The following is a 23,721-nucleotide window of genomic DNA, read 5'->3' as shown; positions in this document are numbered from 1 at the left end:
AGCAGTCAGTTTCCTTCACTAGTGTGCGTTTCAGGATCTGCCAGGGCACAGTGTCACACCAGTGCAACTCATATCTGGTGCAACAGTAGTGTACATTTTTTTTAAAGAATACAATTTTGACTGTGTAATCGATTAAATAGCAGTTAGTTGTCTGCCAGCGTGTGTGTCAGGCTTGCAGCATATACTGTGCCCACTTGCCCAGTGCCACCACTCATATCTGGTGTCACAATAGCTTGCATATAACAAAAAATAACTTTTTGGACTGTAATATAATGGCAGTCAGTTTCCTTCACTAGTGTGCGTTTCAGGGCCTGCCAGGGCAGAGTGTCACACCAGTGCAACTCATATCTGGTGTAACAGTAGTGTACATTTAAAAAAAATTAAATAAAATTTTGACTGTAATAGATTGAATAGCAGTTAGTTGTCTGCCAGCGTGTGTGTCAGGCTCACAGCGTATACTGTGCCCACTTGCCCAGTGCCACCACTCACTCACTGGTGTCCCAATAGCTTGCATTTAACAAAAACAAAACTTTTTGGACTGTAATATAATAGCAGTCAGTTTCCTTCACCAGTGTGCGTTTCAGAGCCTGTCAGGGCACAGTGTCACACCAGTGCCACTCATATCTGTTGTCACAGTAGCTTGCACGCATAGTACCACTAATCGAAAAAAAAATGACAGGCAGAGGCAGGCCACCCCGCAGGGGCCGTCGTGGTCGTGGTTCTGTGATTCCCTTTGGCCCTAGAATAATGCCCAGTGTTCAGAGGCCACGTACCCTGAACTTGAAAAGTTCTGAGGACATAGTTGACTGGCTAACACAGGACACCCAATCTTCTACAGCTTCTGCTCGGAACCTCGACGTCCCATCCTCCTCCATCTTAGCTTCGGGCACCTCAAGTTACCACTCACCTGCCTGCCGCCACCACCAACACTAGCACCACAGCCGCTTCACTTGGTATGTCGGAGTTATTTACACATCAGTTGGAAGAAATGAGTGATGCGCAACCATTATTGCCAGAGGATGTAGATAACAGTCTGTCAGGCAGCATTACACACGTACGGTGTGATGATGATGATGTTGTACCCACTGCTGCTTCCTTTGCTGAGTTGTCAGATACAAGTGAAGCGGTTGATGATGATGATGCGTCCGTGGATGTCACGTGGGTGCCCGCTAGAAGAGAAGAAGAACAGGGGTAAAGTTCAGATTGGGAGACAGAGAGGAGGAGGAGGAGACGAGTTGGAAGCAGGAGGAGGTCGTCGCAAGGAGCTAGTGGCACAGTCAGACAGCATGCATTGGCACCCGGGGTCAGCCAGACAGCATGCCAATCAATGCATGCTGTTGCCAAAACCAGAATGCCGTCACTACAGAGCTCAGCAGTGTGGCATTTTTTTTTGTGTGTCTGCCTCTGACAACAGCGATGCCATTTGCAACCTGTGCCAAAAGAAACTGAGTCGTGGGAAGTCCAACACCCACCTAGGTACAACTGCTTTGCGAAGGCACATGGTCGCACATCACAAACGCCTATGGGATCAACACATGAGTACAAGCAGCACACAAACTCAAAGCCACCATCCTCCTCCTGGTCCAGCATCTTCAGCCACGTCAACCACTGCTGTCCTCCTTGCACCCTCTCAACCATCCGCCACTCCGTCTCTCGCCTTGAGCAGTTCCCGCTCATCTGCCCACAGTCAGGTGTCTGTCAAGGACATGTTTGAGCGTAAGAAGCCAATGTCACAAAGTCACCCCCTTGCCCGGCGTCTGACAGCTGGCTTGACTGAACTCTTAGCCCGCCAGCTTTTACCATACAAGCTGGTGGAGTCTGAGGCGTTCAAAAAATTTGTAGCTATTGGGACACCTAAGTGGAAGGTACCCGGTCGAAATTTCGTTGCACAAAAGGCAATCCCCAACCTGTACTCTATTGTGCAGAAGGAAGTAATGGCATGTCTGGCACGCAGTGTTGGGGCAAGGGTCCATCTGACCACTGATACCTGGTCTGCAAAGCATGGTCAGGGCAGGTATATCACCTATACTGCGCATTGAGTAAACCTGCTGACGGCTGCCAAGCATGGAATGCGTGGCTCTGCAGAGGGGTTGGTGACACCGCCACAACTTGCAGGCAGGCCTGCTGCCACCTCCTCTACTCCTCCTACTCCATCCTCTTCCATAACCTCCTTGACTGAGTCCTCTTCTGCTGCTGCGTCTTGCTCCACATCAACGGCACCCCCCCCAGCTCCCCAGGTACTGTTCCACATCCCGGATACGGCAGTGTCACGCCGTCTTGGGGTTGACTTGCCTGAAAGCAGAGAGTCACACCGGACCAGCACTCCTGTCCACCCTGAATGCACAGGTGGATCAGTGGCTGACTCCGCACCAACTGGAGATCGGCAAAGTGGTTTGTGACAACGGAAGAAATTTGTTGGCGGCATTGCATTTGGGCAAGTTGACACATGTGCCGTGCATGGCACATGTGTGTAATCTGATCGTACAACGCTTTGTGCATAAGTACACAGGCTTACAGGACGTCCTTAAGCAGGCCAGGAAGGTGTGTGGCTATTTCAGGCATTCCTACACGGCCATGGCACACTTTTCCGATATCCAGCGGCGAAACAACATGCCAGTGAGGCGCTTGATTTGCGACAGCCCGACACGTTGGAATTTAACACTCCTAATGTTCGACCGCCTGCTCCAACAAGAAAAAGCCGTTAACGAGTATTTGTATGACTGGGGTGCTAGGACAGCCTCTGCAGAGCTGGGAATTTTTTTGCCATGTTACTGGACACTCATGCGCAATGTCTGTAGGCTCATGCGTCCTTTTGAGGAGGTGACAAACCTAGTCAGTCACACCGAAGGCACCATCAGCGACATCATACCATTTGTTTTCTTCCTGGAGCGTGTCCTGCGAAGAGTGCTGGATCAGGCCGTAGAGGAGTGTGAAGAGGAAGAGTTGTGGTCACCACCAGAAACAGCCTTATCAGCATCGCTTGCTGGACCTGCGGCAACGCTGGAAGAGGATTGTGAGGAAGAGGAGTCAGAGGAGGAATGTGGCTTTGAGGAGGAGGAAGACCAACCACAACAGGCATCCCATGGTGCTCGTGGTCACCTATCTGGTACCCGTGGTGTTGTACGTGGCTGGGGGGAAGAACATACCTTCAGAGAGATCACTGAGGACGAGGAACAGGACATAAGTAGATCAGCATCCAACCTTGTGCAAATGGGGTCTTTCATGCTGTCGTGCCTGTTGAGGGACCCTCGTATAAAAAGGCTGAAGGAGAACGACCTGTACTGGGTGTCCACACTACTAGACCCCCGGTATAAGCAGAAAGTGCATGAAATGTTACCGAATTAGGGCAAGTCGGAAAAGATGCAGCAGTTCCAACATTAATTAAAAAGTATGCTTTACACAGCGCATAAGGGTGATGTCACAGCACAATGGGAATATAACAGGGGAAGAGGTGAAAGTAATCCTCCTCCTCCCACGACCACGCCGGCAAGGACAGGACGCTTTAAAGACGTGTTGTTGATGGAGGAAATGCAGAGCTTTTTAAGTCCTACACATCGCCACAGCCCTTCGGGGTCCACCCTCAGAGAACGACTCGACCGACCGGTAGCAGACTACCTCGCCTTAACTGCAGATATCGACACTCTGAGGAGCGATGAACCCCTTGACTACTGGGTGTGCAGGCTTGACCTGTGGCCTGAGCTATCCCAATTTGCGATGGAGCTTCTGGCCTGCCCCGCTTCAAGTGTCCTGTCAGAAAGGACATTCAGTGCAGCAGGAGGTATTGTCACTGAGAAGAGAAGTCGCCTAGGTCAAAAAAGTCTAGATTACCTCACCTTTATTAAGATGAATGAGGGATGGATCCCGAAGGGACTGACAGTGGGCGATACATTCGACAAAAAAAGGCCTGATGAGGGGGACTACTTAACACACCATTCCTATCTGGTGGCACATTAGATTGCACGCGCAGTGCCCCAAATTTGAAGTAGGAGGACCGACCAAGCATCTTTTTCCATCTCCCGCTTCCTAAAATCGATGCCTCATATACACGTCCCCTGATAGGGGACGTAACAGGGATTAAACTGATAGGAATAATACTACTTAACACACCTTATAATAACGCAGAGAGAGGCAACACAGAGAGATGAGTCTGAAGAAGAGGAGTCAGAGGAGGAAGGTGGCTTTGAGGAGGTGGAAGACCAAACACAGCAGGCATCCCAGGGGGCTTGTTGTCACCTTTCGGGGACCCTTGGTGTTGTACATGGCTGGGTTACGGAAGAGACCTTCAATGACATCAGTGAGGACAAGGAACGGGACATGGCTAGACAATGGGGACAATGGGGAGTTTGCGGTTGTGCAAATGGACTGTTTGCGGTTGTTTTTCGTGCGTTAAACGGGGTGTTTGGTCTGTCACTGTGAAGCGGGCATAACCCTTACACTACCTGATCAATACAACATCATACCTGATGTTTTAAAGCAGGTTATTCCAAACAATTTAGGAATGTTAGGTGATTTATGCCCTTTATGGATTAAAACCAGACTCTGCATCAACTGTGTAATTTTCCATGGGAGTTTTGCCATGGATCCCCCTCCGGCATGCCTCAGTCCAGGTGTTAGTCCCCTTGAAACAACTTTTCCATCACTATTGTGGCCAGAAAGAGTCCCTGTGGGTTTTAAAATTCGCCTGCCCATTGAAGTCTATGGCGGTTCGCCCGTTCGCGAACATTTGCGGAAGTTCGCGTTCGCCTTTCGCGAACCGAAAATCTTATGTTCGCGACATCACTACCCAGTGGCTAGACATGTACATCAAAACCATGCAGCTGACCCAGGTATACTAAAATTTCAAGCAATTCAAAAACTATCCCTTAACCATCGTAAGGGTGATATTAACATTGCATTACTAAGAGCAGAATCACATTAGATTTACCAATTTAAGACTTTATATCCTAGGGGACTAAATGACGAGTTCAATTTTACTCCTTTTATCCACTCTTGACTTGTGGAAAAGGGAATTTATGTTTCCATCTCTCTCTATATCTATATCTATATATATATCTATATATATATATATATATATATATATATATATATATATATAATATGAATAATTAAACTATTTCAATGTAATATATTGTTATTTTATTACTTATTGCTTTCGTACATTCATGGTTTAGGGTAGAGTTATTCATTTTAAATATAGTTATCATTGATTATGGGATGATTGCAATTTTTTTTACAATTTAACATCACCCAAGCTCACTTTCAGAGCCTAGCCGTTTCTCCTAATTAAGTCAATACCCATATACACAGGAATTTCTCTTAGGGTTACAATTAACATTTTTAGACGTTGAGACACTAATTATGTTGAAGTACTATTTAATGTACAATATAATTAATCATGAATTTGTTAAGTATCTAGTTATTTCTCTATAGACAATTGTTGACAGTTATCTTAAAACACAGGAATACAATTACTGACCAAGTATAGAGGTCACTTGAATCCATTTATATATTAAACAGACACCGTTCCTTCTATGATAATTGCTGGGCAATTACACCTCTAACAATCAATCAAGTATAATTTTTTTATTGTAGTCGGCCTATACACATAATCCTCCTTTCATTGTTACTTATTAAACTGTGGACATTATTTTCAATTGAGTATCAGGCTAAAAACATAGGAAGACTAGTTCCGAGTTATAACACAAGCGCTGTTATCTCCATGAAGAGTGCTGTTTATTCTTTAGGAAATTGTTTGCTGGTTCAACTTTGGTAGCAAAACAATGCCACTATAGATGTTCATTATTATTGTGTAATGCACTGGTTTCCGCACATTAGGGACTGGTTATTAATAATTTTCACCAGTAGATAAACAGTTTAGTTTTAATCTTCCATTCTATTTAACTATATGTAACTTTTATCTGTTTGACATTTACACATAATTGGTTGCTTAGGGCTACTTACTAACCAAAGATATAAGCCTAAACCTTGGGTAGGTGAAGCGCTATATCAGAATTATAGAGATAGTGGAGAAAAAAGAATATACGTGGAAATACCTTGAATATTCTTTATGCCTATATTCACGTTAATGAATTGAAGATTATGCTAGCGTTAGTGTACCTATAATCTTAATTTTAGTAATGACAGGAGGCAAGTATTTTGCATATAACTCTTTACTAACTCCACATAGCCGTAAAGAAAAGTGAAAACATTAACCAATCATAATTCAAGAGGAGGTATGGTATTCACAGTGATGAGGCTCCTCCCCCTCTTTCGAAGTGACATCATGAATAAAGTTCCCAACAAGGTTCCCAGTCTTGTAACATGCACCAACGGGTGACTCCCAATAAACAAAGGTTCTCAAAAGTTCCCCCAAGTCTGTATCCATCCTGAGCACGATCTGTAATGTCACGACTTTACGCTGAAATAGAATGTGAAATGGGTTAGGAACCGGTCTGGAAACTGTTAGAAGCAATGTTAGCGACCCAGCACAATCTCACAAGGATGTAACTCAATCGACAATCAACAGGTGATTATAATGACAAGTAACGTTAGCAATAAGCGAAGTCCAAACATATCCCATATTTATGCTGAGCAGGGAAGAGAGATAGGGAAGGAATATATAGAAGGTAAGTATACTTACGTGAATCCCTTCACCCCAAGGGTGGGGAGGGTGGGAAAATACTCGCATCCTGTCATTACTAAAATTAAGATTATAGGTACACTAACGCTAGCATAATCTTCAATTTTACCACATGACAGGAGGCTTCCTATTTTGCATTTTTAACGCTGATGAAGGAGAGACGTGGCCGCCCCCGGGCTCGGGCGGAAGTAGAAAGTCCGAAATGTCGATTCCCGTGACCAGTCCGTGGAACGTAGGATATCTGCCAGGGACGCCCCCGCCGAGAAAGCCAAGGAAGCCGCCGCCCCGCGAACCGAGTGGGCCCCGAAGACTTTGTCCACTCCCGCCAGAGATAGAATCCATCTTATCCATCTGGCGAGGGTGGTAGTCGAGATGGGTACATCAGGTCTAAAGTAAGACACTAACAATTGGCCGGAGGAAGAGACCCGGAGCGAGGATGTGGTCTCCACGTACCAACATAGAGTAGAAACCACGCAAAGTTGTGGATCCGTAGGGAAGAAAGGGTACAAAACCGACGAGGAGTCGGATTTCGTACTACGCGATATACGAAAGGAAACGCCCTCCGGGGAGACCGAAAAGGCGTTGATGTTGAATGCCTGAACATCCGATACCCGGTGGAACGAGACTAGACACAGTAGAAGCGTCAGTTTGGCAGAGAGCTGTTGAAGGGAAAGCCTGTCGTTATCTGGCCAGTCTCTCAAAAACTGTAGGACAACTTTGACGTCACACAAGCGGGAGTATCTGGGTTTCGGAGGACTCTGTAATCGTATGCCTCTGAGGAGTCGACATACCAGAGGGTCCTTCCCGACGGCAATCCCCATAATCGGTACGTGGGCCGCCGAAATCACAAAGCGTACGACGTTGAGGGACCGGTACGACCGACCCCCGGAGAACCGGAGGGAAAGAAAATTCATGATGGTCGTTACCGGTGCTGTAAAGGGATCGAGGTTCCGTTCACTGCACCAAGAGAACCAGGAATTCCAAGCTCATAAGTAACATTGTCTGGTTCCTGGTGCCCACGAATCCCATATGAGTTCTCTAGCCGCTTGCGATAATTCGCTGGTCTGCCAGGTGCCCCTGAAAGAGTCCAGGCCACCAAGGCAAGACTGTCTTTCAGGACGAGAGGATGGGGGTACCCTTTCGGATCCATGAGGAGCATTGGGTAGGATGGTAGGAGGAGGGTATCCTTGTAGGATGAAGCCAAGAGATCTGGGAACCAGGGTTGGCCCCGCCATAGGGGGGTGATGAGGAGCAGAGATCCGAGTTGGGTCTTCAAATACTGAATTGTCCTCTCTATCATGGCGAATGGGGGGAAGGCGTATGCTCCCATGGGTGGCCATTGTTGGAGAAACGCGTCTACTGCCCTGCTCTCCGGGTCCGGTAGCCAGCTGAAGTATTCGGTTGTCTGTTTGTTGTTGCATGACACGAACAAATCCAGGTGGAGGGGACCTCTCCTGATCGAGAGGTGATGGAAGATCTGTGGGTCCAGTCTCCAGTCGCTGCTGTCCCGCTAGTGGCGTGAGAACCAGTCCGCCGTCAGGTTCGTCTCCCCCGGGAGATATTCCGCCATCAGGGAGATTTTGCGAGGCAGGCAAAATTCGAAGATCTCCTTCGTGATCTCTGAGAGGAGTCGGGACAGTGCACCTCCCAAGCGGTTGATGTAATGGACCGCTGAGATGTTGCCCATTCAGAGGAGAATGCAGCAGTTTGTCCTGTCCCTTGCTAGGCTGCAGATCGCAAACGATCCCGCCAGGAGTTCTAAACAGTTTATGTGAAGGTCAACTTCTTGAGAAGTCAAGGCGCCTCCTGTCAATCTGCCTTCGCCCGTGGTGCCCCAGAGGCTGGCGTCCGATTCCAGGACTATGTCGGGTGTGCTCCCGAAGATGGCCCGGCCGTCCAGGCCTCCATGCTGTCCAGCCACCATCAGAGTTCTTCCTTGACCTCTTCCGTTACGGGAATGGATTGGTCGTAGGAAGGATTCAGACGAAGAAAGGAGGCCTTCAGGCCTTGCATTGCTCTGTAATGGAGCGGTCCCGGGAATATTGCCTGGATAGAAGCGGATAGCAGGCCCACGATTCGTGCCAGGATGTGGAGTGGAATGGTATGGCAGCTAATGACCCTGCGTAGTTCCTTTCTGATGGTTGTGATCTTTGATGTCGGTAACCGTAGTGTGCTGGACTTGGAGTCTATCTCGAAGCCCAAGAATTGTACTGTCTGGGCCGGAGAGATTGCCGACTTCTGGTAGTTAATCACAAAGCCTAGGGATGTCAGGAATTGTATGGTATACTGTGTGTGTTGAGTCAGTCTGGCCATGTCGGAACAAAACAGTAGCAGGTCGTCCAGGTAGATAATGCACCGAATTCCTTGTGCTCATAGATGTGTGACTACAGTTTGGTGAATCACCACAGGGCTGAGCTGAGGCCGAAAGGGAGGCATGTGAATTGCGAGTGTCGGCCTTGCCATTGGAACCTGAGGAATTGACGGCAGGAGGGGTGGACGGGTACTGATAAGTAAGCGTCCTTGAGGTCCAATATTGTGAACCAGTCCCCGTCTTGGAGGAGGTCTCTTAGGAGGTGGATGCCCTCCATTTTGAAATGCCTGTTCATTACGTAGGCATTGAGCCGTCTCAGATTTATGACGGGTCGGAATTCCCCGGATTTCTTTTTTACCAATAAATAAATATATTGCTGAAGAAACTCCGGTAGTTGTGAGCGGGTTCGATCTCTCTCTCCTTTCGACCTGAGCTCTCGTAGCTCGTTGTCGATGAGTTGTCGGTCCTGTTTCTGGTGGTGATGGTGACCACAACTCTTCCTCTTCCTCTTAACGCTCATCTACGGCCTGATCCAGCACTCTTCGCAGGGCATGCTCCAGGAAGAAAACAAATGGTTTGATGTCGCTGATGGTGCCTTCGGTGTGACTGACTAGGTTTGTCACCTAATCACCTTGTCACCTAATCAAAAGGACGCATGAGCCTACAGGTATTGTGCATGAGCGTCCAGTAACGTGGCAAAAAAATTCCCAGCTCCCCAGAGGCTGTCCTAGCACCCCAGTCATACAAATATTCATTAACGGCTTTTTCTTGTTGGAGCAGGCGGTCGAACATTAGGAGTGTTGAATTCCAACGTGTCGGGCTGTCGCAAATCAAGCGCCTCACTGGCATGTTTCGCCGCTGGATATCTGCAAAGTGCGCCATGGCCGTGTAGGAACACCTGAAATAGCCACATACCTTCCTGACCTGCTTCAGGACATCCTGTAAGCCTGTGTACTTAGGCACAAAGCGTTGTACGATCAGATTACACACATGTGCCATGCACGGCACATGTGTCAACTTGCCCAACTTCAATGCCGCCAACAAATTTGTTCCATTGTCACAAACCAGATGGACGATCTCCAGTTGCTGCGGAGTCAGCCACTTTGTAGGTTCAGGGCGGACAGGAGTGCTTGTCCAGTGTGATTCTCTGCTTTCAAGCAAGTCAAACCCAAGACGGTGTGACACTGCCGTATCCGGGATGGGGAATAGTACCTGGGGAGCTGGGGGGGTGTCGTTGATGTGGAGCAAGACGCAACAGCAGAAGAGGACTCAGCCGAGGAGGTTATGGAAGAGGATGGAGTAGAGGAGGTGGCAGCAGGCCTGCCTGCAAGTCGTGGCGGTGTCACCAACTCCTCTGCAGAGCCACGCATTCCATGCTTGGCAGCCGTCAGCAGGTTTACTCAATGCGCAGTGTAGGTGATATACCTGCCCTGACATGCTTTGCAGAACAGGTATCAGTGGTCAGATGGACCCTTGCCCCAACACTGTGTGCCAGACATGCCATTACTTCCTTTTGCACAATCGAGTACAGGTTGGGGATTGCCTTTTGTGCAAAGAAATTTCGTCCAGGTACCTTCCACTGTGGTATCTCAATAGCTACAAATTTTTTGAACGCCTCAGACTCCACCAGCTTGTATGGTAAAAGCTGGCGGGCTAATAGTTCAGACAAGCCAGCTGTCAGACGCTGGGCAAGGGGGTGACTTTCTGACATTGGCTTCTTACGCTCAAACATGTCCTTGACAGACACCTGACTGTGGGCAGATGAGCGGGAACTGCTCAAGGTGAGAGACGGAGTGGCGGATGGTTGAGGGGGGCAAGGGGAACAGCAATGGTTGACGTGGCTGAAGATGCTGGACCAGGAGGAGGATGGCGGCTTTGAGTTTGTGTGCTGCTTGTATCCATGTGTTGATCTCATAGGCGTTTGTGATGTGCGATCATGTGGCTACCCTAGGTGGGTGTTGGACTTCCCATGACTCAGTTTCTTTTGGCACAGGTTGCAAATGGCATCGCTGTTGTCAGAGGCAGACACACAAAAAAAATGCCACACTGCTGAGCTCTGCAATGACTGCATTCTTGTGGTGGACACAGCATGCGTTGATTGGCGTGCTGTCGGGCTGCCCCCGGGTGCCGATCCATGCTGTCTGACTGTGCCACTAGCTCCTTGCGACGACCTTCCCCTGCTTCCAACTCATCTCCTCCTCCTCTCTGTCTCCCCATATGAACTTTCGCCCTGTTCTTCTTCTTGCCGAGCGGGCACCCACGTGACATCCATGGACGCATCGTCATCATCAACCGCTTCACTTGTATCTGACAACTCAGCAAAGGAAGCAGCAGCGGGTACAACATCATCATCATCACACCGTACGTCCATGTGTGTAATGCTGCCTGACTGAGACATATCCCTGTTATCTACATCCTCTGTCAATAATGGTTGCGCATCACTCATTTCTTCAAACGGATGTTTAAATAACTCATCTGACAGATAAAGTGAAGCGGCTGTGGTGCTAGTGTTGGTGGTGGTGGCAGGCGGGTGAGTGGTATCTTGAGAGGTGCCCGAACCTAAGCTGGAGTAGGATGGTGCGTCAAGGTTCCGAGCGGAAGCTGTAGAAGATTGGGTGTCCTGTGTTAGCCAGTCAACTATGTCCTCAGAACCTTTCAAGTTCAGGGTACGTGGCCTCTGAAAATTGGGCATTATTCTAGGGCAAAAGGGAATCACAGCACCACGACGGCCCCTGCGGGGTGGCCTGCCTCTGCCTGTCATTTTTTGGGGGATTAGTGGTACTATGCGTGCAAGCTACTGTGAGACCAGATATGAGTGGCAATGTGCACTGCCAGAGGTTGGCAGAGTACACGCTGTAGGCCTGACACACCCGCTTGAAGACAACTAACTGCTATTCAATCTATTACAGTGAAAAAAACATTTTTGTTTTTAAATGCACGCTATTGTGACACCAGATATGAGTGGTGGCACTGGGCAAGTGGGCACAGTATCCACTGTGAGCCTGACAAAGAAGCTTGCAGGTAGGCAACTGCAAATCGATTACACACAAAAAAACAGCAGACTGATGTTCTAGCCCTAAAAAGGGCTTTTTGGGGTGCTGTCCTTACAGCAGAGATCAGATGAGTCCTTCAGGACTGTAGTGGACACTGAATACACTAGCCTAGCTATACATTTCCCTATCAAATGAGCAGCAGCTACACTTTCCCTCCTCTATCTATGAATGCAGCTTCAGAATGAATCTAAAATGGATGCTGTACAGGAGGTTGGAGGGTCTGGAAGGCAGGGTCTGCTGCTGATTGGCTGGAATGTGTCTGCTGACTGTGAGGCACAGGGTCAAAGTTTAGTCAATAATGACGAATGGGGGAGGTTCGAACTGCGCATGTGTTCGCCCGCCGTGTCGAACGCGAACACGCTATGTTTGCTGGGAATTATTCGCCAGCGAACGGTTTGGTACATCACTACATACCATACTGCTGGAAAGGTAACTATCAATTGTGTGCAAATCGATTGCGTGCAAAATTGATGTGATCGCATCCCCTATATCCAAGATGAACAGGGCAATAAATGCATAGGCCTGCAAGATATTAGTCAGGAATTTGCCAGTTTCTACTCCACATTTTACACTTGAGCTCTAACCAAACACTGAGCAGCCCTGATAAGAAAGCTATATTGAGACCTTTCTTAACTCCGCACATCTTCCCAAGTTAACCACAGATCATATAGACAGCTTCAAGAGACCTATTACCATCTCAGAAATATAGAAAGTAATAAAACAATGGCCCCCAGGAAAGGCACCACATGCAGATGGCTTCTCTAGCCTTTACTATAAAAAGTTGATGTATATATTGGTCCCTCACCTACTTACAGTATACAATGAAGTTCAGACCTCAGGAACATAAGTGTATATATAGCAAGTGATGCCAAGGAAAAGGTCAAACAATAATTCACTTATGTGAAAGTCACATGAATCAATAATTAACACAAAATACACAGATCATACAAAATGTATCTATAAATACAATATATACAACAATCCATAACTTACCCCTATGTGCGAAAGGAGGGAGATACAAGAGATAATGATAAAGGTATAAAAATGAAATTAATTAAGGAATATACAGTGAATAAGTTAAAACGCCTGTCAGGGCACTTAGAAATCATTTCTGTTTAGATGGAAGGCAGAAAGGCTTCTGGAACGCAAAAGGAACGCCCCCTCCTATGGAGCGGAGTAAGTGCCAACAAAATAACACTTTGTATGCTCAAACACACGAACGGCACCAAGTGAACGCGCACACATGCGCATGAACAAGCCCCTGCGACCCCACGCAAACTGCCGAATAGGGCTTACTAGAAGTATGTATAAAGCATGCAAATCAGCACTGAATCACAGGGAACTGTAGCGTGAGAAGATAGAGTAAGAGAATAAATAAAATAAAAAAACAGGAAAAAGTAAAAAAAAGATAATACATAATAAAATTAAAAAATGAAAAATAAATAAAAAATTATTAAAAAAAAAATAAAAGATAAAAATAATAAATAAAAGATAAAAAAAGAAAAGATAATATATAAAACAAAATAAAAATAGAAAATTAAAAATTAATGTAAAAAATGAGAATATAAAAATAAAATATAGAATGTTAATACACAGAGAAAAATTGTCAATCTCCCACCAAGGCACAAAAAGAGGCAAAAGACAATGCATCAAGAATTTCAGAATACATGTATAATACATATTCAATAAAACAGATATGTGGTTATAAAAATTCATCAAAACATTATCAACATAAGTGAAGTGAATTAAGCTGGCATAGGATTTATATCAATTGTTACCAAATATAGTTTGTGACTATAACAAGGGAAGCCAGCATACGAACGGCTAACCGTAAGTTATACTCTATAATTTCGTACGCACCCATACTTGTCATCAAAGTCACACGTTCGTTTAAAATATTTCATTTGGCTAAATCGCTCATGTTAATCTTTCATCCACATACCGCTAAAATTCGTGCTAGCCGGCGTTCGTCTAAAGTTAACTGTGTCCATAAACCCTTATGTTTACCCATCAGTATACACATAGCAGCCGTTCGGGTCAAACACACTTTCGTTCAAACTTCCCTTAATTTGTATAAACTGCCGCTTGTTTCAGTATGAACGTTAATATGCTCAGTTCGTTTTAGAGTCTAAGGTGTTTTTTTTTCCTTTTTCTAAACACCTTTGACACACTCAGGTAATCCCTAAATCCTGGACTGGTAGGGGGTCCTGAGGACTGGGTTGAGAACCCCTGGTTTAGACTATCGGTTCGTTTCATGCACACTTTCGTTTATTTTCCACGCTGTCAACTCACTCATTCCTAGCAGTACAATTCCATTTCGGTACTACAGCATCATGAAAGCATTTTACATTCACATTTAAATGCCATTCCATGTTAAATTTGGTTTAGTTTAACAAATTAATTAAAACATCCTTTTTATTTTATTTCTTGTCTGTTAAAACATACAACAGCACCTCTGTTTGTTACTTTCATATGGGAGTTATAAACTGTCTTTTTTATTTTAACTTGCTGGCTTTGCAGTAGAAGGTAAACTCCAGTTGATACAGTGCTGGTAAAGCTTTTCATTCAATTTAAACAGCTTTCAATGTCAAAGCATTTATTATGTCACTCTTTAAAAACATCCTTGTTTTTCTACTCTCTAAAATATGCGAAATCAGTATGTGCTGACGGCAGTTAAGGTATACTTTTATTAAATTATTTCTCCTCAAAGCATAGCTAATGTGTTTTTTATAAATATGTAAGTACGCTAGTCAGGGTAAGATTATGCTTAGATTCTGTCTTGTGCATTGCTAACTGGCATTTTGGTTAAACTTTCGTATGCATTAACCGTTTGCATAAAACGCTTATGTTTTTCCATTACATAGAATGTGACGGCAGATAAGAACCATTCGGCCCATCTAGTTTGCCCAGTTTTCTAAATACTTTCATTAGTCCCTGGCCTTATCTTATAGTTAGGATAGCCTTATGCCTATCCCACGCATGCTTAAACTCCTTTACTGTGTTAACCTCTACCACTTCAGCTGGAAGGCTATTCCATGCATCCACTACCCTCTCAGTAAAGTAATACTTCCTGATATTATTTTTAAACCTTTGTCCCTCTAATTTAAGACTATGTCCTCTTGTTGTGGTAGTTTTTCTTCTTTTAAATATAGTCTCCTCCTTTACTGTGTTGATTCCCTTTATGTATTTAAATGTTTCTATCATATACCCCCTGTCTCGTCTTTCCTCCAAGCTATACATGTTAAGTTCCTTTAACCTTTCCTTGTAAGTTTTATCCTACTATCCATGAACCAGTTTAGTAGCCCTTCTTTGAACTCTCTCTAAGGTATCAATATCCTTCTGAAGATAGGGTCTCCAGTACTGTGTACAGTACTCCAAGTGAGGTCTCACTAGTGTTCTGTACAATGGCATGAGCACTTCCCTCTTTCTACTGCTAATACCTCTCCCTATACAACCAAGCATTCTGCTAGCATTTCCTGCTGCTCTATTACATTGTCTGCCTACCTTTAAGTCATCAGAAATAATCACCCCTAAATCACTTTCCTCAGATGTTGAGGTTAGGACTCTATCAAATATTTTGTACTCTACCCTTGGGTTTTTACGTCCAAGATGCATTATCTTGCACTTATCCACATTAAATGTCAGTTGCCACAACTCTGACCATTTTTCTAGTTTACCTAAATCATTTTCCATTTGGCTTATCCCTCCTGGAACATCAACCCTGTTACATATCTTAGTATCATCCGCAAAAAGACACACCTTACCATCAAGACCTTCTGCAATATCACTAATAAAAATATTAAAGAGAATGGGTCCAAGTACAGATCCCTGAGGTACCCCACTGGTGACAAGCCCAAGCTTCGAATATACTCCATTGACTACAACCCTCTGTTGCCTGTCACTCAGCCACTGCCTTACCCATTCAACAATATTGGAATCCAAACTCAAAGATTGTAGTTTATTGATAAGCCTTCTGTGTGCAACAGTGTCAAAAGCCTTACTGAAATCTAGGTAAGCAATGTCTACTGCACCACCCTGATCTATAATTTTAGTTACCCAATCAAAAAAATCAATAAGATTAGTTTGGCATGATCTCCCTGAAGTAAACCCATGTTGTCTCTGGTCTTGAAATCCATGTGTTTTTAGATGTTCAACAATCCTATCCTTTAACATGGTTTCCATCACTTTCCCCACTACTGAAGTAAGGCTTACTGGCCTATAGTTGCCCGACTCCTCCCAATTACCTTTCTTGTGAATGGGCACAACATTCGCTAACTTCCAATCTTCTGGGTCTACTCCTGTTATCAATGATTGGTTAAATAAATCTGTTAATGGTTTTGCTAGTACACCACTAAGCTCTTTTAATAGCTTTGGGTGTATTCCATCAGGTCCCATTGACTTATTTGTCTTTACTTTTGACAGTTGAAATAGAACCTCTTCCTCTGTAAACTCATGTGTAATAAATGACTCATTTATCCTTTTTCTTAACTGAGGTCCCTTTCCTTCATTTTCATCTGTAAATACTGAACAAAAATATTCATTGAGGCAGTCAGCTAGACCTTTATCCTCATCTACATACCTTCCTTCTTTTGTTTTTAATCTAACTAATCCTTGTTTTACTTTTCTTTTCTCATTTATGTATCTAAAAAAAGTTTTGTCCCCCTTTTTTACTGACTGTGCGATTTTCTCTTCTGTGTGGGATTTGGAAGCTCTTATAACTTGCTTAGCCTCTTTCTGCCTAATCTTATAGGTCATTCTGTCTTCCTCACTCTGGGGTTTTTTATAATTACTAAATGCTAACTTCTTGTTTTTTACTATTTTGGCCACATCTGCGGAGTACCACAGTGGTTTCTTGAATTTTTTGCTTTTACTGACAAGCCTAATGCAATTTTCTGTTGCCTTCAGTAGTGCAACTTTTAAATAATCCCATTTCTTTTGGACTCCATATAAATTGCTCCAGTCTGATAATGACTCCTTTACACATATTCTAATTTTAGAAAAGTCTGTTTTTCTAAAGTCTAAAACTTTTGTTTTTGTGTGGTGTGACTCAGTCACTGTTCTTATATTAAACCACACTGACTGATGATCACTGGATCCTAAACTTTCACCTACAGTAATATCCGATACCAAATCTCCATTTGTTAACACTAAATCTAGTATGGCCTCTTTACGAGTTGGCTCCTCAACGACTTGTTTTAGAGACAATCCCAGTAGGGAGTTTAGAATATGTGTGCTCCTGGCACAAGTAGCTATTTTTGTTTTCCAATTCACATCAGGAAGATTAAAGTCACCCATGATAATAACTTCCCCCTTCATTGTCATTTTAGCTATTTCTTCAACTAGTACATTATCTAACTCTTCAATTTGTCCTGGGGACCTATAAATCACACCTACACGAGTTACTGTGTGATTACCAAATTCTAACGTAACCCAAACGGACTCTATGTTCGCCTCACTAACCTTTATTAGGCTAGATTTTATGCTATCCTTTACATACAGGGCCACCCCTCCCCCTTTCTTGCCTTCCCTGTCTTTTCTATATAAAGAGTACCCTGGTATTGCTATGTCCCAGTCATTTTTCTCATTATACCATGTCTCAGTAACAGCGACTAAATCTACACTATCAGTTGCCATTATTGCCACAAGTTCATGGATCTTATTCCCTAAACTGCGAGCATTTGTAGACATGACTCTAAGCTTATCATTTTTTAACACACTTGCTACAGGCACCTTCTGTCCTTGTTTTGGGGGACAATTGGATTGATGTTTTATCACCCTTTTGCCCCCCTCCTAGTTTAAATACATCCTAGCAAAACCTCTGAACTGCTCACTGAGAACATTTGTTCCCTTTTGAGAAAGATGCAAACCATCTTTTTTGTACAGTTTATTTCCATTCCAAACAGAGCTACCATGAGCAATAAAGCCAAATCCTTGCTCCCGACACCATTCACCAAGCCACAAGTTAAAGTCCCTAATACGCATCCGCCTGTCGTTCTGAGTGTTATGCACAGGCAGAACTTCAGAGAATGACAGTGTGGAAGCAACCTGCCGTATATCATTGGCAAAAACAGTAAAAACTTCCTTAACCTCTGAAACCTCATTGCAAGCCAAGTCATTTGTCCCTAAATGGACAAGTACATCCAATTCACCTTCCTGCTTTGCTTGCTTAACAATATTACAGATACGTCTCCTGTCTCTGTGAGCAGTAGCTCCGGGAAGACACCTCACAAGACCACCATTGTCCATCTCCACACCTCTTATGATGGAATCCCCCAACAACAACTGTTTTCTATTAGGCCTCACCATAGTCTTCAAGCCTCTCTGCACAACACCACTAGCCTCAGTGCCTCTCTGCACAACACCACTAGCCTCAGTGCCTCTCTGCACAACACCACTAGCCTCAGTGCCTCTCTGCACAACACCACTAGCCTCAGTGCCTCTCTGCACAACACCACTAGCCTCAGTGCCTCTCTGCACAGCACCACTAGCCTCAGTGCCTATCTCCAGGACACCACTACAATCTGAAAGTGCAGAAAATGAATTATGTAGAACAACAGACTGTGCAATATGCCTTTTATCCACAACTCCAAGTCTACCAGATCCTACAGTAATCCATCTGCCATTCCTAGTATGTCTCTGCGGCAATGGCTTTGCAGCAGTTCCAGCCTGAATTTGTTTACCAGATAATTTACAAATCTCAGACTTCAAAAATACAATCTCCTGCCGCAAGATAGAGAACTGTCTACAGATTAGACAACAACCAAACCTCCAAAAAGTGGAACGTGAAACAAATGCAAAGCAACTATTACACTGAACAAAGTCTGCCATTCCAATGAGCGAATAATTTAAATCAAACAAATTTTACCTTTTTTTTTTTATTATTTATCCTCCTGGTACCTCAGATTACCTCCAGGTTATCTCCAGAATATCTCCAACCACACACACACTTAGAAGCAACACTCTCCAGAATATCTCCAACCACACACACACTTAGAAGCAACACTCTCCAGAATATCTCCAACCACACACACACTTAGAAGCAACACTTAGATGAAGCAACCAAGCTATATTAGCCAAGCTAATGTCAACAGCCCTTATATACTCCTCAAATCACCTCCCACTAGGAATGTTTAACACCTGGGCAGGCCTCTGCTTATTAGCAAACAATAGCTAATTTAAATAGCAATCAATAGCAAGTAGCTACCTAATCAAATCAAATGCCTTATAATTACCAACAGGAAATCAAACCTTGTGCAATCAGTAACCTTTTCCTACAGATTAATCTTACCTGTAACAGTAAAAAAGAAAACTCTTAGCACAACTCTTAGACAGTTGAAGCTTCCATAAAACTCTCCAGAATATCTCCAACCACACACACACTTAGAAGCAACACTTAGATGAAGCAACCAAGCTCATTAGTATACACATAGTCACACTTTCGCACAAACGTTAGTTTATTTGTATAAACTGCCTCATACCTAGCAGCAGTGGTGTATCCTGGTTTTGTGCTGCCCTAGGCAGGACAAAACTCAGGCGCCCCTCTCCCCCCTCCCACCCCCCCCCCCCCCGCGACACCCCCACCCAACCCTTCCCCCCCCCGTCCCGCCTTCTAAATACACACACACTCAAATTCACTGACAGATACGCATACACTAGCTTACAGACACACACTCACTAGCAGACACACACACACTCACTAGCAGACACACACACACTCACTAGCAGACACACACACACTCACTAGCAGACACACACACACTCACTAGCAGACACACACACTCACTGGCAGACACACACACTCACTGTCAGACACACACACACTCTGTCAGACACACACTCTCTGATATATAATATAATACATTATAATATAATATATAATATAATATATAATATAATGTAATATATAATATATAATATAATGTAATATATAATAAATTTAACCTACCCCCCAGCCTCCTTACCTTTGGGAATGCTGGGGGGGGTTTCTCTATCTCCCTGGGGTCTAGTGGGGCTGCCGGTCGGGCTGCTGCGCTCTTAGTGTCAGGCGGGACACGTGACTGCTTCTCGCGGTCACTGCCCGCCTGACTGATCTCGTCGTTGGATGAGCCGCGTGCGGCTCGTGCAGGAGCAGGACCGCGCGCGGCGAGAAGAGAAGACCCCGGCCGGCCCCTGGAGAGGGTAAGTACTGCTACATCTAGTAAGCTAGGTCACTGCAGGTCTATACGGTACCTTACTAACCAAGTCATCTGCCGGACTTCCTTAGCATGTCTAACGCTTCTATACAAGGAAACGTTCTGTCAGTTACCAGCACCCATCTCAGTTCAGGCTCGCAGAGAGTACTTTACAAACACCGACTGGGGTCAGTTACACACAGAACGGTTTCTAAGGCATTTTCGGGTCTCAAAACACCTTCCTGCGCCATAAGCTCAGCAACAGCCCATACGATCAAATTTCATCCTGGAAACTTAGCTATACCCTCTACCAGTAAGCCAACGCTGATTATCAGTCCAACACATCCCAGAGGGATTTTGTTAAGACAAAGTAGGCAGGCCAATTTGTTTTCTAGGTGAAGCACAAGTCTGCAATAATTTCAATGCCGGTGGTTGTAGTTATAGTGCTGGTAGGCTTCTTCACATGGGCTCACTTTGTTTCAGTGCACACGCCAAAAACAATGTGCCCCTACAGGCCGTACCCTAAAATCTTTCCTAATCAACAACGCTACCTGTCTACTCATCCTTTATATCTGGTAGAATTTCTAATTTATACTAACGGGTTTTACACAGGGTTTGTGTCACTCCACATAGGTATTTTAGAACACCCATCCTACAGTCAGCACTCACAGTTCCCATCAGAGTACAAAACTCTTACGTAATGAAATCACCAATGGTTTCTTGATAGGTCCTTTCACAACACTAACTTTTCACCTCCTGGAGGACAAACCCCTAGGAATCGCCTCAGGGAAACTTACATTTTAAAGAGACTTATTATTTGATTTTTCTGCACCTCACTCACCCACTTCTCCTAGCTTAAATACACTGTCCCTGTCATAAGTTTTCCTTCAGTTCGCCAGAATTGACGAGGCCATACAAGCAATCATTCATTCCGGGAAGGCTGCCTGGTTATGTAAATCAGACTTTACTAACAAGTGTAAATTACTACCCATTCTTCAGTCAATCTGGCATCTGCATGGAGTTAAGTGGGTAGAAAGCCACTATTTCGTTATCAGTCCAAGATTTGGCACCATATGTAGCCCAAGTTATGCGATATCTTCGCCGAAACTTTAAACCTGGCTTCTACGGAAATAATACGATATCCAGTAGTCTTACACTACTTATACAACTTCCTCATCATCGAACCACACCAAAACACGCCACACAGCCTGAATCACATGTTCACTCTGTTCAAAGATTAGGAGTACCTGTAGCCCGGACAAAACACAGAGATTGTTGGGGATAAAATCAGCCCGGGCCCTTTGTGGATGATGGATATTTGCCAACTCATTCAGAGCTCTGGATATTGGAAATGAATAGCAGAGACATGTTCTATAACCAATTCAAATTTTAATTATACGTCAGTTGCATTTATACCCCATTTTCATGTTGGTGGGGGTCATGAGCATTTAATTACATAATATGTTTTTCACAAGTTATAAACAGCTGTTTCTAGTTATAATCTTTCGTTATATAACGCATTACACATTTGATTAAAACCAGATATTTACAAATACCGATATCTTGGACAATTAACAAGTTATTTCGAAATCAGTACTTTTCCCGTAACTAGGATTTTAGATAAATCCTATTTCCGAGAATAGGAGATAAAATGCCAAATGTATTCTTGGTTTAAATTAACCCTTATATGAACAGCTAGGATAGATAGCAAAATGGATATTTGTATCTACAGAGATCACATTCCCGGGGTTTACACTCAGTTCTATTTCTATGCAGGCCAACCTGCCACAAGTGTAAGTAGATAGAATTCTTTCTTACATCAACAACTGCACGTCACAAGACACTTTCACCAGCAATCAGCTACAGTCACTACCCGGTTCACTCAATTTTGCGGGGAGAATAATTCCACAAGGTAAGTCTTTAATTTCCAGAATCCTTTCTCTCTTGCATGGTCTCCCTGTCGACGACTCCACAGCTCTCTTAGACAAACCACTACAGCTGATATTAAGAAGGTGGCATCTGTTCCTGTCCTCTTGGAATGGCAGGTCACTACTTGTTCCCCCTGTTTCTGACGATTCCCCTGTGGTCCGGACTGACGCATCAGGTGCCGTAGATTATGCAGCGAATGTTGGTTACAAATGGGTACACGTCTCTTGGCCAATTGAGTCTACCTCGCTAGTAAATTTCAGTACCACCTCAGCACTATTTGAATCTACCCAATCGTAGCAGCTACACACATACGGGGCAAAGAGTGGAGAGGGCAGTCGGTCAGGTGCTTTTCTAATATCTTAGCGACATGTAATATCGTTAACAAAGGCCGCTTGCAGTTCCTCCCGATTATGAACTTGGTAAGGAGTCTTACCTGGCTAGCGACAAATCTTCAATTCTGCATAACTTATGTTCATGTTTCGGGTATTCAGGATAACGCAGCTGATGCTCTCCCATACTCTAATTTGCAAGAAAAAAGTTTTCGGAGGTCATCCATCAGCAAACTCGCAGCCCAAGGAGCCTCTAAGCTTTACAGTCCTAATTATGTGTTAAATACTCTGTTGCTCCATGGTAGGTCGCTCACACAGGCTGATTTATACCTTAATTTGAGAAAGCCTATTCCAAGAGCGTATCAGTTGTTTAAAGGTTTGTTTGTGTTTATTGTGTGATAAATGTTTCTATTTGTAACTATGGTCGCATTTACAACTTTTGACACTTTTCTCCTAAATTAGTTTACAATACTATTAAACCTTACTTCACAGGCATACACATTTGTCTATTACTCATATCAAAACGAGCCATACTGCTCCTCCAGTAGAGATGAAATATCATCCTACCAAATCAGGTCCTATCAATGTTTTGGATAATCTATTGGAATCTCAACTAACTTCCATCCCTGATTCCCCACTAGTAGCTTTTCAAGGGAAACCCCTAACCAATAAACATTTTATGCTTTACATTCGTACGATATCACTCCAACTAGGACATAACCCTCATTCCTTCTGGGGCCATTTATTCCGCATTGAAGCAGCCACAGCTGCTTCCGGTAATCACATACCAACTCACATCATTAAAATATGGGTCGGGGGAAATCATCCGCATACAACAAATACATTCCCAATCCTGGGAAAGAAATTAGATTGTCTTTCTGTGAAATGTCTAAATAATGATCTGCTGAATAAATTTATGTGACTTGTAAGAATCGCTTCTTATATTTTTTGCCCTCTTTTACAGGTCTAACCTCACATTAGTTTCGACACACCTCAACTGACTTAGCTCTTACTACTATTGCTTCTTTATTATTGTTCCTTACGTCCTCGAAATGTGCCGTACACAAATAGAAGGCTTGGCCTGCAATTGTGGGAGGTACATGGAACCCTACTTAAACCCAGTGAGCCCCTGCTTACCTGTCGTCCACTATCTCGGAAGTGACCCTCCCCCCGCACCCTCTATTTATTCTCATCTCACCTAGGTGGGCCCTCTTTTACAGCTCTAACCTCATGTCAGTTTCGGCATACCTCAACTGACTTTGCTCTTACTACTATTGCTTCTTTATTA

General features: G+C 44.2%; 1 protein-coding gene across 1 annotated transcript in view; it reads left to right on the top strand.

Annotated features, from left to right (window-relative positions):
• The first annotated feature begins 21,887 nt into the window (after nucleotides 1-21,887).
• The window catches only part of LOC134585294 (alpha-1,4-N-acetylglucosaminyltransferase-like), a 45,264-nt gene continuing 43,430 nt past the window's right edge, over nucleotides 21,888-23,721 (top strand). Inside the window, exons 1-2 of the mRNA XM_063440713.1 lie at nucleotides 21,888-21,968; nucleotides 22,596-22,734. Coding sequence (XP_063296783.1) covers nucleotides 21,888-21,968; nucleotides 22,596-22,734 — 220 coding nt within the window. The remainder of the gene's footprint in view (nucleotides 21,969-22,595; nucleotides 22,735-23,721) is intronic.

This window comes from Pelobates fuscus, chromosome 2 (genome assembly GCF_036172605.1).
Source record: "Pelobates fuscus isolate aPelFus1 chromosome 2, aPelFus1.pri, whole genome shotgun sequence".
Lineage (NCBI taxonomy): Eukaryota > Metazoa > Chordata > Amphibia > Anura > Pelobatidae > Pelobates > Pelobates fuscus.
Note: the sequence above shows the minus strand (reverse complement) of the source record. Positions and strands in the feature narration are given on the sequence as shown.